At 41.2% G+C, this 15153-nt stretch overlaps 1 protein-coding gene across 3 annotated transcripts in view; it reads left to right on the top strand.

The window, feature by feature from the left end:
• PHIP (pleckstrin homology domain interacting protein) overlaps positions 1-15153 on the top strand; it is a 105505-nt gene that overhangs the window by 22511 nt on the left and 67841 nt on the right. For all 3 annotated transcript variants that reach the window (XM_057412499.1, XM_057412497.1, XM_057412498.1), the window contains exons 8-9: positions 8654-8875; positions 9463-9563. In XM_057412499.1, coding sequence (XP_057268482.1) covers positions 8654-8875; positions 9463-9563 — 323 coding nt within the window. The remainder of the gene's footprint in view (positions 1-8653; positions 8876-9462; positions 9564-15153) is intronic.

Below are 15153 nucleotides of genomic sequence, written 5' to 3' on the forward strand. Positions count from 1 at the left end.
CAACAGCAGTTGGAAGAGAGGAATGAGAATATGTAAGAGAATCAGCTCTGCAGACCCCAGAGTCACTGCAGAAGGAAGGGAGGAGGTGCTGCAAGCGCCAGAGCAGAGATTCCCCTGCAGCCCATGGTGCAGACCATGGTGAGGCAGGCTGTCCTCTGCAGCCTATGGAGGTTCATGGTGAAGCAGGTATCCATCTGCAGCTCATGGAGGACCCCACACCAGGGCAGGGAGATGCCCAAAGGAAGCCGTGACCCTGTGGGAAGCCCACACTGGAGCAGACTACAGGCAGGACCTTTGTCAGTGTGGAGAGAGGAGCTCACGCTGGAGTAGGTTTGCTGGCAGGCCTGTGATCTCATGGGGGACCCATGCTGGATGAGTTAATGAAGAACTGCTGCCTGTGGGAAGCACTCACATTGGAGAAGTTTGTGGAGGACTGTCTCCCATGGGCACCCCCATGCTGTTCTTCCTCCTGAGAAGGAAGTAGTAGCAGAGACGACATGTGGTGAACTGACCACAACCCCAGTTCCCCATGCCCCTGTGCTGCTGGGGGGAAGGTAGAGAAAATCAGGAGTGAAGTCAAGCCCAGAAAGAAGGGAAGGGTTGTGGGGGAAGTGTTCTTACGATTTGGTGAACGATCTCTCCCTGTCGTTACCTTGACCCATGAGCCTTTTGTTATGTTTTCTCTCCCCTGTCCAGGTGACGAAGGGGATGATAGAGTGACTTTGGTGGGCACCTGGTGTCCAACCAGGGTCAGCCCACCACAAACTCATGCAATGGTTGTTTCTGTTTATATTCATGTATGGTTTTCACAAGGTGTTTCTGAAGATCAACCTTTTACACATTAGTTTTTCAATTTTTTTCTTTTTTTTTCTTTTGTTTTTTTGAATATACAAAAATATTTGTAATACACAAACTGTGGTAATTTAGTTTTTTTAAAATTAACTATAATTAAAGCATCTTTACTTGAAAAGACCCAGCTAAAAGACCTATCAGCCATCAGTGAAGAAAACCTAATTATTTGTGAGACTTTGTGTTCTGCCTGTCTTGAAAAGCATGACTTGCAGAACCCACACAGGGTAATAGAAACAAGCATTGTCTTTTCTGGTTCCCGAACTGCTTACCTTTCTGACTGCAAAGGGCGGCTATCTCCATTTTCCCTACCTTTATCATCCTGTCTCCTCTGAGGTTACTCTTTCTAAGGAATAATAAACAGCATTGTGTAATAGCCTGTGTAAGATTTCCAACCCAAGATTAATTTGGATGTTTCTTGGCAGTTTTATTTCAGCCCACAAGTGTGTGTAGTAGTAGGAAAGTGAACCAGTTTTACTCCATACCTTAGCAATGCTGTCATTAGTTCTCTTGGTGCTGAACTTGTTCTAGGATTCACTTTTGACAAATGCTTTTTAATAGGCACATAATTCATAGCAGTTGCAGATATGACCTTGGAAACCTGAGCTGTGGTGTAAGCCAGTGCCTTTGCTAGTAGAGCTGCAGCAGTATTTTAAGAGTTGTGAATTGTCCCATTCAATTCAGATAGAGTTCAAATAAATTTATGGGATTATAATATTGTTATCTTGCCGAGATGCTACAGAATTTACAGCTTTATTTTGAAGTCTTGTTTTTTCTTCTTCCCTTTTTTTTCCCCTTTTCTTTTTTCTTGTTAAGACTTGCTAACAGTCATTTTATTTTCCTCTGCAGTGGAGACATACACACATTCCTCTGTAGCTATACTATAGTCAGCTGGTAGGGAACAGGCTCGTTTTATGCTGATGTTCTTTCCTTGGTTTGTTGTTATTAAATAGACCTCTGAGGACCCTCCAGGTGACATTGTGTCCCAGAACTAGCATTTCTTTTCTTGCTGACCCTTTTACATATTCAGGTTGTCTATGTGCAGGTTGTTGCCCATCGGTTATGCTCTGCAGGCAGCATTTTAGGGCTCTCATAATGCGGGGTTTTGATTATTGGTTGACTTCTCTCTCTTTTATTTCTTTTTTTCCTGTGCTTTGAACAATCTGTTCATCTGGTAAAATGTCTGCAGGCTGTAATCTTGCTGTAAAGTCAGCAGCTTATTCATGATATTGATCTGTACAACGTGAGACTTGCAGAAGCGTGTTTGATGTAATATGTATAGTTCTGTTGATGGAGTAGTTTTTAATTAATTTGTGCAGCCCCAAGAAAAACAGGACCAGTGGTTTGAGGTTTCTGGACTATGATGCAATTAATGTTAATGGCTTGGTTCTGTTCTCATGCATGTACTGCTTTGAGAAAGAGATAAATCCACATGTGAATTATTTTCACCTTCTATAGTGTTTTGGAAGCTTGGGGTTCTGCATTCCCTTCTGCTTTCAGGTCTCTCTTCTGAGCAGTGAAGCTGTTGTCAGCATCAGTTTTACACATGCACATGTGCATGCACACCGTTGTTGTCTTCTCTGCTTCTTGGGGTGTTTTGGTGGTGACTGTAGTTTTGAGAAGAATACACAAGCTTTTTCATGTTGTTTAGTAACATCATGATAACAGTAGAACAGAATGAGCTGATACTATTATTCAGATAATCATGAAGAGTTTTAAACTTTCTGAAGCTTTAGATACAGAAATGCAAATTGGAATCTAGAATATAGGAAGAGTTGCAGAAACTTTGTAAGCATGGGTAAAAAAATCCAAATCTGACAGCTTTATAGAGTGCTCTTATGTTTGTTTTTAAAGAAGCAAAGGGATTAAAACTGAAACTGCTTAGAGCTTTATAAATAGAGTTTAGAGATAAAGGGCCCCATTTTTCCTCTAAACTGCTTATAAAGCTCTAAACAGCAAGTTTGCTAGTTCCGTTGTAAACCTGTGTTAACTTGTTCATTAGAATTGATGTGGCAGTGTGCATTATTGAGCTTGTTTACCAACCTTTTTCCTTCTCTTTAGCTTCTTAGCAACTTACAAGTGAATAAATCAAGCTATAAGTGAAATTAGCCTGTGTATATATGGTTGTCAAAAAAATTCTATGGTTGAGCTAATCAGTTATGTTTGGTTTTGTTGTTTTTTTTTTAAACAAATAACATTGTGTGTCTCTTTCAAGATATTCTATAGGAGTAAGGTTAACAACTACATTTAAATGCAGTTCAACAACTGGTAATTCAAAATGTCATTGAATCTTCCTTTTTTCTTGTAGAAGTTAAGTACAAGTGAGCATCTTTTTGGGATGGTCCTAAGTTCTACCTATTAAGACCTGTTTCTGAAGGGAAGTAGCAATAAAGGTAGAATAAAGTGCACAGTAGGTTCATTTATTGAACCTTAGTTCAGCGAGTCTGAATCAAAACAAGGGCAGTGATTTAGAAGGAAATGTTTTTTTTTCAAGGGCTTAAGATTTTGAGAGAGAAAGAGAACAAGCTAGAGTACTGAGCACTTGGTTTTCATACTTGTGCAGTCTGACATGGTGGGGGCAAAGAGCAAAGACTGCAAGCACTTGTGACAGTTTGCAAGGACACAGTTTGAACAAGTTCTGATATCTTGGGAGGACTTTTGAGGTTCACGCCAAGTAAATTGGGTGTCGTGGTTTAAACCCAGTCAGGTAACTCGTTCACTCACTCCCCCCCCTTCTTTCCCTCCCCCTACTCCTGGAGGGATGGAGAGGAGAATCAAAAAGAATGCAACTCCCACGGGTTGAGATAAGAACAGTTTAGTAACTAAGGTATAACAGAGATCACTACTGCTACCACCAATAATAACAATGATAAAGGAAATAACAAGGGAAGAGAATACATCACCTCACCACCAGTCAACCGATAACTCGCCCCCCCCAGCCCGACCAAGCACTGACCCATACCTCCTCCAACCCCACAGTCTGCCAGCCCTTCCAGGTAACTCCCAGTTACCTCCTGGGCATGACGTGCTGTGGTATGGAATACATCTTTGGCTAGCTTGGGTCTAGATACTTGCCCATACTGTCCCACACACCCTGCCACTCATGACTGTCCAGTCTTGGGGAAAATCTCCTGGTCCCCCTGTATTGTCGTCTAACCCCAGACAAGGCCCAAAACCGACTCTGCTTAACTTCTGAGATCAGACAAAGTGGTGGTGGGTAGAACACAGTCTGTGTGTGTGCCAACATGCTGATCCCCGTCACAGTCAGCAGGCAGGTCCCAAGGATACCCAAAGGCCATTCAAAACCTTCAGAACTCCCAAACGATGCTGCTGTACTTGTCACTGGGGCTGGTGTAGCTGCTGTGCTTGCCGGCTCTCCCACCACCAGCTTCTCTTTTCCTGAGTCCAGCTCTTCCTCCTCTGCCTTGCTGGGAAATGCTGCGTGGTCTCCTGCGTCCTCCTGGGGCTTGGCGGGCGGCTGCCGGGGAATGCTCTCGGCCGTCGTGCGGCTCGGCTCCTCCGCCGCCTCCTCCATCGGCAGCCGTCCCCTCACGGCTTCCCGGCCCGCTCCCGCCGCCGCTTGGTCCCTGGGGCTGCTCTCTCGGGTCACTTCAGCAGCCGCCGGCTCCTGGGGCCGCTCCCCCTCGGCTCCCCGCGGCCTCACGAAGACGGAGGCGAGGGCGAGGGCCAGGACGGTGAAGAGCAGCCGGACGGCCAGGTACAAGTCCACGGCCACGTCCGTCCCGCCCTGCTGCTGGAGCCCGCCCGTATTACAAGTCATTGCCATAAAGCACAGTGAGACAAGAACCTTAGCCCAAGCCCCACACTTGATAAACACTAACACAGCAAATACCGGCTCTAAGTAAGGTACTACATTCTGAAACTGTGAGATCAACAAGAACAACTCTGAGAGCCAATAAATCAGCATTGTGACGAGTGACTATTAATCCGGTCAGATCTGTCGTTATCTCAACCCCTTGAGCTCCATGTTAGGCACCAAAAAGAACTGTTGTGGTTTAAACCCAGTCAGGTAACTTGTTCACTCTCTCCCCCTCACCTTCTTTTCCTCCCCCTGCTCTCAGAGGGATGGAGAGGAGAATCGAAAAGAATGCAACTCCCATGGGTTGAGATAAGAACAGTTTAGTAACTAAGGTATAACACAAATCACTACTGCTACCACCAGTAATAACAATGATAAGGAAAATAACAAGGGAAGAGAATACATCACCTCACCACCAGCCAACCGATAACTCACCCCCTCCAGCCCCACCAAACACCGACCCGTAGCTTCTCCACCCCCGCAGTCTCCCAGCCCTTCCGCCTAACTCCCACTTACCTCCTGGGCATGATGTGCTGTGGTATGCAATACCTCTTTGGTCAGCTTGGGTCAGGTGTCCTGTCTCTGCTTCCTCCTGGCTTCCCCTCTTCCCTAGCAGAGCATGAGGTTCACAAAGTCCTTGGCCAAACCAAAACATCCTTGTTATCAGCTCTGTTCCCAAGCCAGAAGTCAAAACACTGCACTGCACCAGCTACCAAGAAGGAGAAAAATGACTGCTACTGCTGAACCCAGGACATTGGGTTAATATATATATACTTGGGTTGCTGAGTTGTGATTAATGAGTACGAGAGTCCTAGCTTAGAAAAAATAAAGAGAAAACCACAGAATTTGTATTGTACTTGCTTCTAGGCTTCTCTGATCCTTTTATTTATTTACTTATTTTTTAATGATAATGCCTAAGGATAATAGAAAAATTGAAGATTAATGCTCAGAAAACAGTTGTGGCACTGTCCAAAATGGTGCTTGTTTAGTAGGGTGCTCTAGCGTGCTTGAGGTTTAGGACTTTTAGTGTAAAACAGAGGTTCACTGGTTATTGTGCAGTTTTGCCTATAGATTACTTACTTTCTTTTTCCTTGGATCGTGTAACTGCATTAACAGAGACGGGTCCAGGAGAGCTGAGGGAACTAGCCAGTGACGCTGTGAGGCCATTCTTGATTGTCTTGAAAGGCCATGATGATAACAGATTCGTGAGGAATGGAAGAGAGCAACTGTCGCTCTTGCCTTCAGGAAGGGCAAGAAGGTTATTCTAGGAAACTATAAATCTTCATGTCAATCACCTAAGAAGCTGATGGAGCAAATCCTCCTGAAAGCCGTTACCAAACAAAACAAGAAGATGATCAGCATAGATCTATGAAGAGGAAATTATTCCTGTCCAACTTGATAGCCTTACACGATTAAATGACTTAAGTTGGATGTGGGGTAGTAGTGGATGGCTGTTTTTTCCTGACTGTAGCAAAGCTGTCAGCACTGTCTCCCATAGCATCATTACTGACAAACTGATAAAGTACAGGCTAAGGGAGTACAGTGAGATTGAAAATAGCGTGAACTGCCAGGTTTGAAGGGTTGTGGTTAGCAGTATAAAGTCCAGTTGGAGGCCAGTCACTAGGGGTGTACCACAGGGTTTGGTATTGTGGCCAGTATGTTTTAACATGTTCTTTAAGGACCTGGGTGATGGGACAGAGGGTATCCTCAGTAAGTGTGCAGAAGGTAACAGAATAGAAATGGTTGATACATGGTCCTGTGTGACCTGCTTTAGCTGACCATACTTGAGCAGGGGGTTGGGCTAGATGATCTCCAGAGGTCCCTTTCCACCTCAGTGGTTCTGTCTGTCAGTGTTCAAATCTGCAGAGTCTGGTTATTTTCCCTGGGCTGGCACTGCAGCAGTCTAGCCGTTAAATAAGGCAAATGTTTACCACAATTTCAGTGTGGAAGTTTTATGCATAAGTAGAAATAGTGTGGGCTATACCTTTAAACTACCTTTATTTCACATGTCTGGAGCCCCCCTGCAAGATATTCTGTGGGGTTAAAATGTCACCAATGCTCCGAAGTAGCCTTTTTGCTAATGCTGAAGACCAGTAGAGAGTAACCTGTATTTATGAACTGCAGAAAAAAGTGTGTTCTCAATGTACCTGAATACAATCAACTTGCTTTCAACTGTTTCACAAACTGGGGCTATAGCTGTATCTTCTTGTGCTGAGGGATGTGTGTCTTGTCTGAATTGGTATAAGTAAGGAAGAGAGAAACTGCTGTGGATAATTGCCTGTGAGCCAGAAACAACTTCTTGTTCACTGAACAGAATGTAAGCCTGAGGAAGTTGCCTGGTTTGCAGGGTGTTGCTACAAATGAGAATTGGGTATATAATTGTTAAGTAACTGCATGTATGCTGTTCTTCTTCTCCCAAATAGTAGTTTTGAATCTGAACTAAGGAGCAAAATGTAGCTGTTTTTTCAGGTAGAGAACTGACTCTTTTAAAATATAGTAATAATAAAAAGTTAAATAAGGGGAAATAAATTGCCTATTCATCAGCATTAATGTAAACAGGCTAGTCAGTATTTATTTAGAAAAGGGAAGAAAAAGCTTTCTAAATCCTTTTCTGCATTCCAGTAGCTTCAGGATGTACCTGGGTTCCTTCCTGAAAGCATTGCCTTGGAGTGTTTGCCTCTACTCCACATGTAGTAGCTGCATTGGTGAGAGCCTGCCAAGCTGGGTATTGGTGTTCTGGGACTGGGCTGCCCAGAACAGTAGCAAAAGTGGGCTGTGGCAGTGTGGAATTTCCGTAGCTGCATAAATGTAGTCTAAGAATGTACTAAATAAGGAAAATATCTATAATTTACCTGTTTGTAAAAGCTGTAATGTTGAAAATAGCCTCTAAATATGAGACTTTTGGTTGTTAGGTGCTTGTATTTACTGAATGCTTGCCAGTCTTTTAAAAATGTGGCTGTTGTACTTTGGATACCTTTTTTTATAAAAGGTGGATGATAGTATTGCCTTGCCTTCTGATGTCTGTAAGGAATAAATCCTAGAGGATTTCTGTACACAGATAAAAGAGGAAAACCCAGGTGAAATACTACGATGGTGTCACATTGTAGCTTGCTGTGGCACGTGTCCGTGTCCAGTAGCAGATCAGTGATGCACGTGTTAAAACCCAACTCCAGGCTTTATATTGCTTCTGAACCTAAGCAAATGAGTGAAATGTTTACAGCAATTCTCCTGTCAGTGTCTCTTTGCAGTGTTCAAATGCCATTGTGTCGAGTGAGCTGCGAAAATGCTTTCAGATGCAATAAAAAATGAAAGGCTAAGTTCTGAAATTCTTACTAGGGTTGTGACTTTGCTGTATGCAGCCAAGCAGATGTTACAATGATGTGGGAAGATCAGCAATATAGGAGTTAAATATGAATAGGTAGTGTTTGTTGACAAAAATTGGTCATTTTGATGTTCATTAATGTGAAAGACAACGCAGATTTATGGTATTTCAGCTTAATAATGGCATAGCTGTTAAAACAGGCTCTTTACCTCACTGTTACTTGGTAAGCATACAACTAATGCTGGTAGGGCATGAAAATAAAGCTACAAAGGTAAGGCACATAAGTGGGTATAATGCTAACAAGCAAACACTGCACCTATTCGCAATTCATTTTCACATTTAATGTAAATTTTCATTTCAGTGTATTGCCACAATTTGGCAATTTGGGCTGGAGTTTTGCAAAAAGTGTCTTGCTGAAGAGCGTAAATCCAACTTGCTGCAGGATTTATGATTTATAAATGCTTTATGCTTTGTATATACTATTGAAAATGTAATCTCATGTTCTGTTTTGAATGCAGTGTGGAAAACTGTTGAAAGCTGGGGGGATGGGAATGTTTATCTGTGTGTGCTACTAGTTCTGTTTTTTTGGTTAATTGTGTTAGTTAACTGTAACATCAAAATCACTAATGGTGTGGTTAAAATGATTTCTGCCTTACTTCTAGGGATCAGATGATTGCCTTGTAAAAATCTGGGCAACAGATGATGGAAGATTATTGGCTACCTTAAGAGGGCATGCAGCTGAAATATCTGATATGGCAGTGAACTATGAAAACACCATGATAGCTGCTGGAAGCTGTGATAAAATGATCAGAGTTTGGTGCCTTCGAACTTGTGCACCCTTAGCAGTTCTGCAGGGCCACAGTGCATCGATAACATCATTGCAGGTAGGTTTTTGCTTTGCAAATTCACCTGAGCAAGAAAATTAATCATTTGACTGCAAAAGGAACCACCCAATGTTCTTTGTAATAAAAATGCATGCCTGGCAACAAAGCCATAAAGTCAGAAGGAATTTTCATGTTATACATTGTGAAATAACACGTGTCTATTGTCAAAATGCCTGACCCTTGAAAAATGCCAAGCATAATTCTTGTTCAAAAAAAGTTGAATGGCGCATGTGGGCAGTTCTGTTTTGAAGTATAGCTCCTTTGTAGGCTGTGATTCATAGTACAGGTACATTGAGTAAGAGCTGCAGTCATTGCTGAATACTTTGGTTTGTTTCTGTTTAGAGTTTCGTGCTGTTGTGCAACATGGGTTGTGGGGAGGGAGAATCCAGAGTGCTTTGGCAAGTAACCCAGAAGGGTTATTCTGAAGGAAGAGATTAGCTCTGAGCAGCATCGTGTTATTTTTGGTGTGAGTTATAATTTACCTTCCCTAAGTACAGTTTTGTGTCAGAAGTCAATGACTTGAGGAACTTCTTAAAACATCTGGAACAGATTAACAGGAGACCTTTTCTTTTTATTTCTTCCGCCAGTTCTCTCCACTGTGCAGTGGCTCAAAGCGATACTTGTCTTCAACTGGGGCAGATGGAACAATATGCTTCTGGCTGTGGGATGCTGGCACCCTTAAAATAAAGTTAGTTGCTGTTTTATTAGTTGCTTTTTTTTTTTTCCTTTTGTAGTTAAGCATAATGTACAAATGTTTGAGATAAAAAAATTGATTAAACCAAAACTTGTCACTGGCTGGTTCACTGTGTGATGTAGCTATTGCTTGCTTGTCTTTTAAGGACTAAGTTGATCATATAACATTTTGTGGAGTGAAGCATGCAACTTTTTTTACTCTTTTGCTGTATCTCTGTCACTTTTGTAAAAAAGTCTAATGAGGTATCGTGTTTGTTTTTTGTGATGTCAAAGTTGGCACTTTTTGGTTCTGTTCTGACCTCAATCCCAAATGAAATTAAAATTATGTTGGTAAAATGATTGCAATTTAGACTTGAAAATCCAGGGATTTTTAGGAGGCTGTAATGTCCTAGTAGGATGGGGTATTTTTGATGTTTGTTCTTTCCTTATCTGTATTACCTTTTCTTAGTTGCTCTTTACAGTAGCATGGCAGGAGGCAGAATTCTTGGGTAGCTGTGTTTTGGTGGCTGAAGTTGAGCCTGAAGTTTCTGCTTTCAAAGTATGAAACATTTTGATGTTGTCAGGACCCTCAAATAGAGACAGTTTTTTAAAATTAACTTGTTAATTGGCTTTCAGATTCTTTTTGCTCCTTCTTTTCCTTTATCACAAAACACCTGTAGCTTAATATTGGAAATAGTTGTTTTGGTAATCATTAGTGATTTAGCTTTGGGGATGGGATATGTTCTTAGGGATGTATTCTCCTGGCAGGTAGGTTCCATTTTCTTGTAGTTTTGATAATTGCTGTTAGAATTACTCTCCTGAAGTGCATCAGGTTTATGTAGGGCTTGTAGGTATGTTTGCCCAGATACTTCTCTAGTTGTCTGACCCTGAACTATTTTGACATTCTCTGGGCATCTTGGCTCTCTTGATACTGTAGATGAAGCTGCTTCTCAGGCTGTTAATCCTCTGTTGACTGGTGCATGCTGTAATCAAATTAAGACTCTTTCTTACTGAGAGGAGGAGATGGCTTACATGCTTATTTTTAATGTGTGAAGGAGAGGAGTTGCCACCACATTATTTTTCTTAATGTCTCTTAAGTCTGAGCTCTTGTTGACAAGATGAAATCTTAATCTGCCTGATTTGTAAACCTTCGAGCCCATGTTTCTCTTTCTTTCTTTTTTGTCCTTTTCCTAAGTAAAGTTTGAGTCTATGGAATTGAATTTTGAAACAAATGCTGTCATTGGAGAATAGCGGAGTCCATGAGAGTTAAGTGGGTTATGGTATATGAGCTGGGAGGTGAATGTTTAGAAATCATGAATGTTTGGATGCATCATGGGGTCGCATGGGGTTTATCTTGAGGTAAAACTTACGGAGTGAGAAAGCTGACGTGAGTTATGGTAGGGGATTCTCAACTCATTCCTTTCCATGATGATACAGAGAATAAAATGGAGAACAAAAATCTACAGTCAGATGCACTCAGAAAATATTAAAGGAATAAAGGATTTTTGAGTAATGCTTTCACTTCTGAGTAGTCACAGCAGATGTGATCAGGCAGTGGCATAGAGATTAGTTCATCTGTCTCGTGCAGCTGAAGGAAGGAAGTGCAGTTCAAGGAAGTGGTCTGGAAAACCAAGTCATGGCAGTGATTAACTACAGAATGCAGATAAAGTTTTGAGACTGGAATTCTGTCATCCGTACCTTCTGTTCTGGAAATATTTTATACATTGCATTTGAGAAGACAGAGGAACCCTTTCAGCTCTGTTTTCTTCATTGTGGAAAAAAGATGAATGCATGAAGATGAGACATGAACAGTCATGGGTGTCTTGAGGAGGGCCTATGATGAGTAACTGCTTTTTGGCCCTTAGTGTACTGGAGGATATCAAGTGAGGGTAGCCAATTCCAAATTGTAAGGAGGAGCTTTTTCTGCTCTTACACTTTCAGTTTTGACTACTTTAGAGGCAGGATGCTGGTCTTGAATCTTTGGACTTGATAAACCTATTAAGTATTTGAAGTAACTGACACTTTTTGTTCCAACATAAGACTAAAAGAATCTATGATTATACAATTAAGACTTGATAAAAATATGGTAAAGTCTAAATAAGAAACAGATATGTCTTTTTGGACTGGAAAAAGCTGTATGTCACATACAATATCAGAATAGTTGGACACACAGTAAAGTCTTGATGTAGCTCTTCCTGAACTGAACAGTATACTAGTTCAGGGGAATTTGTTAGTTATGGGAAGTTTCACTTACAGCTTTACTTACAGCTAAGCTATAAACTTTTCTAGCTGTGGTTGCCATGCATATTCCAGTAAACCAAAATAAGTGATACCTGGAAACTAAGAGTCCGGTGTAATTTTCCACAAGTAAGCTGCAGTGGATGGTCAGTGTCATAACAGTCTTCAATGAAGTGATTGCACTTTCTTACACCTTTAGCTTTGGATCTGCTTCCAGAACTGCAGCAACATGCAATCCATTCAATAATGGGGGGAAATGAGTGCTAGCAATAAAAGAGTATCAAGAAAAATAGAAATTCCAGTTATTTTTTCAAACGGCCTATTGTGAGGTAATTTTTTTAAAGAATATGACATGTAGGCTATCTGGAGGAGAAAATAACTGGTGGGGTGGGAAGTTCGTTCTTCCTTTTATCAATACTTAACAGAAACAAGTTTGGTTTTTTTACTGTATCTCTAAAACAGACAAAAGCTGGCAGAGAAAATAAGATCTCTTCCAACAGTTATTCAGACTCTGAGCCTGCAGCCATGTATCATGGTTGCAGTACCACTCCCACCCAAGGAAGCTTAGGAAATGGGAGCTTTCAGGCAAGACCAAAAGATCTGGGTCGTACAGGTGAAGAAGTGTGCTATCACATGCCTAAGTCAGAACTTGGTTTTGTGTTCTTCCTGAGCATCACTGCAGCCTGTCCATCAGGAATACATTTATTATCAGTGATGAAAGTGCTACTGAATCATCCAGTACTTTAAATGGGGACTGGTGGCGAAGTCTTGAAATTTCATCTGCTTAAAAGAAAAAAATCTGTATCTACCTATACTCCACCCCCTGCTTTTTATACTCGGTACTGCTTGAATCATCTGGCAGTAAATTAAGATTAGGAGCTGTTGCGCAGCCTCATGATGATCACGTGGTTGATTGTAGTTTCAAGATGATTGGCAATGCCAGCAGTACTTTGCTGAACTTTTTCCATTAAATATGGGAGAGGCAGCGTTTGCATACGCTACTGTCTTCCGAGTGCTCTTGAATTAAAAATAACCTGTTTTGTTCTTAACTACACTGAAAACTGTTTCAGTGGAAACCAGCTCGATGGTTAAGTCTACTGGATCAGCTCCCTGTCTTTAAATGAAAATTGGACTTAGTCCCTCCTGGGAAGAACTCCCTCTGAAGGGACTCTTTCCCTGTCAGCTTCGTCAGGAGATGAGGAAACGCAAAATCTTGTTCTTTATTCCCCACTTACAAGATCAAAATATGATGGAGCAATTATTTTATCTCAACAGATCATGAAAAACTGGAAAACTCACTACCTTGAAAACTGTAGTATTTGCCATTAAAATGGACTTAGACATCTTTTAAGCCTCCTAGTGTCTAGTGCCCTATCTCAGTTCTGCCAGTTCTGTTTTCTGTTTGGTTTTATTTTAGTTGATTGTTTTGTTGGGTTTTTTTTAATCTCTGCAAATGTTTATTTTGCTTTATTCTTAGATCTCAAAAATCCTTGTATTCGGCTTTGCCGGCAGCTCTCCTGCAGTATTAATAGTATCTCTGAAATTAGAGACTTCCTATGTTGGTTTCCCAATTTTATGATAATGTCGTTAATTGAGGCGTGTTCAGTATCTAGGTCACACATATGGCCCAGACAGGAGATCCTTGGTGACAGACCTCTGTTTTGTTAAATTGCAGAAGGACACATTACAGTAGATTTGGTGCTGTAGGATGAATCGCAGCTATTAGCATGGCTAACCACAGAATTCTCATGTTGTTCAAAGGAGAAGGATCAGCCTTGTTCACGTGCTTCTGTGACTAGTGTGGATGCATGTTTTTCAGTACTATAGGTCTTCCTCTGTGCTTCTTTCAGTGAAGAGATTTCTGACCAGACAGTTACCATGTATGTCTGAAAGCAGTAACATTCCAGGTAGATTCTGGTTGCCATATAGAGGAATGGTAAGGTTAGTTGTTACTGCAGGTAAGGACGTCAGGGAATGTGGTCCAAACAGGATGGGAAAACAATTAAAAATTTAGGCAACCAAGATTTTTCCTGTATTTAGTCTCCTGTTGTTATTTTGGATGGTGATAGGAAACACAAGAGCTGGATTCAGTCAGTTGACAGTAAGGGGACAGAAAATGAAGAATAATCTGCCTCAAGTTTAAGGGAGAATTATTACAACTGATCAGTGCATCAAAGTTAAATGAATTGCACTGCTAAATATTTGCAGATGTGTCTTCTCTGAGAAAAACGGTGAGTTTTCTTGTTAGTCTTCTGCCACCTGTTTGGATCATGTTTCCATTATTAGTCTGTTATTGGCAGACCGTAGGAGCAAGGCAGCAAAACAGTCTCACAAATTTGGGTAGAGGAGCTTACTGTACTGGGTTTTTTCCCCCATAATTTTAAAAAGATGAAAAAAAAAAGGATAGGAAAAACATGTGCTGATGATTTTGATGTTCCTGTTTTGGACAAGATGTTGATTTCTTAGTTGTCATCAGTGTGATGTTATACTTCCCATCTGCTTTTCTTAATCAGAAGGCATTTGATGTTAAAGGGGCTGGTCATGCATCAGAATTCTGACATGTTGAACCTTGGTTGTTAGCTCGTGAGCAAATACTTCTTTTGGAGAGGTTATATCACACAGGTGTTTCCTGGGAAGTCTTGCTTGAGCCACTACACGTCCAGGTTGAGGTTAGTCTGTAGAGCTGAATTAGGTAACCATTCCTAATTTTGAGGCATTTATATGGCTGAAGTGTCCCTTACTTGAGGCCTATAGACGAAATGGCTTCTTTGTCTGCTGCTCTAAGTGCAGGTTATTTTTGGACTGCAGCGTCTCATTTCTGGATTTGTGTTGAGCTTTTACTCTCCAAGAGGAAAATGTCTGACCAGGGCTTTTCTGGACCTGTTTATCAAGTGTTTGTGAAGGTACCCTAGTGCCTTCCAGCCACTTAATAGTTGGATTGAGAATGCTTTAAAGCAAGACAATTAGTTTGGTTTCTGCATGTTGCAAAAAATTATGCTTTTATCCCCCTACCTTGCTTCCCTAGAATACTTATTGCCTGGCTTATGTTGCAAAGACCACAGTCTGCTCTATCATAAAAGAATGACATAATCTTTTGTTTCCTAATGCCTACAGTAGCACACATTAGAGAGACATAGGTTGGAGAATTTAACTCGGTTATTCAAACTAGAACGTAAGTGCATACTTGCTCTATTTTACAGCTGTCCTAACTCCAAAGGCAGAGTTCACAAACCACAGTGGAAGAAAACAGCAGCCTATTTATCTATTTACACTTGCTCCAAATTAAGTAAGCTGCATATTGAATCATCTGATAGTTCTTTTGTTAGTATCTCAGTTAAGAAGGGTTTCCACTGCTGTAAGTTTTTTGT

The sequence above is a fragment of the Pezoporus wallicus genome, unplaced genomic scaffold, assembly GCF_028554395.1.
Source record: "Pezoporus wallicus isolate ANWC-B61680 ecotype Strahan unplaced genomic scaffold, APGP_CSIRO_Pwel_v1 contig_4788, whole genome shotgun sequence".
Taxonomy (NCBI): Eukaryota; Metazoa; Chordata; class Aves; order Psittaciformes; family Psittacidae; genus Pezoporus; species Pezoporus wallicus.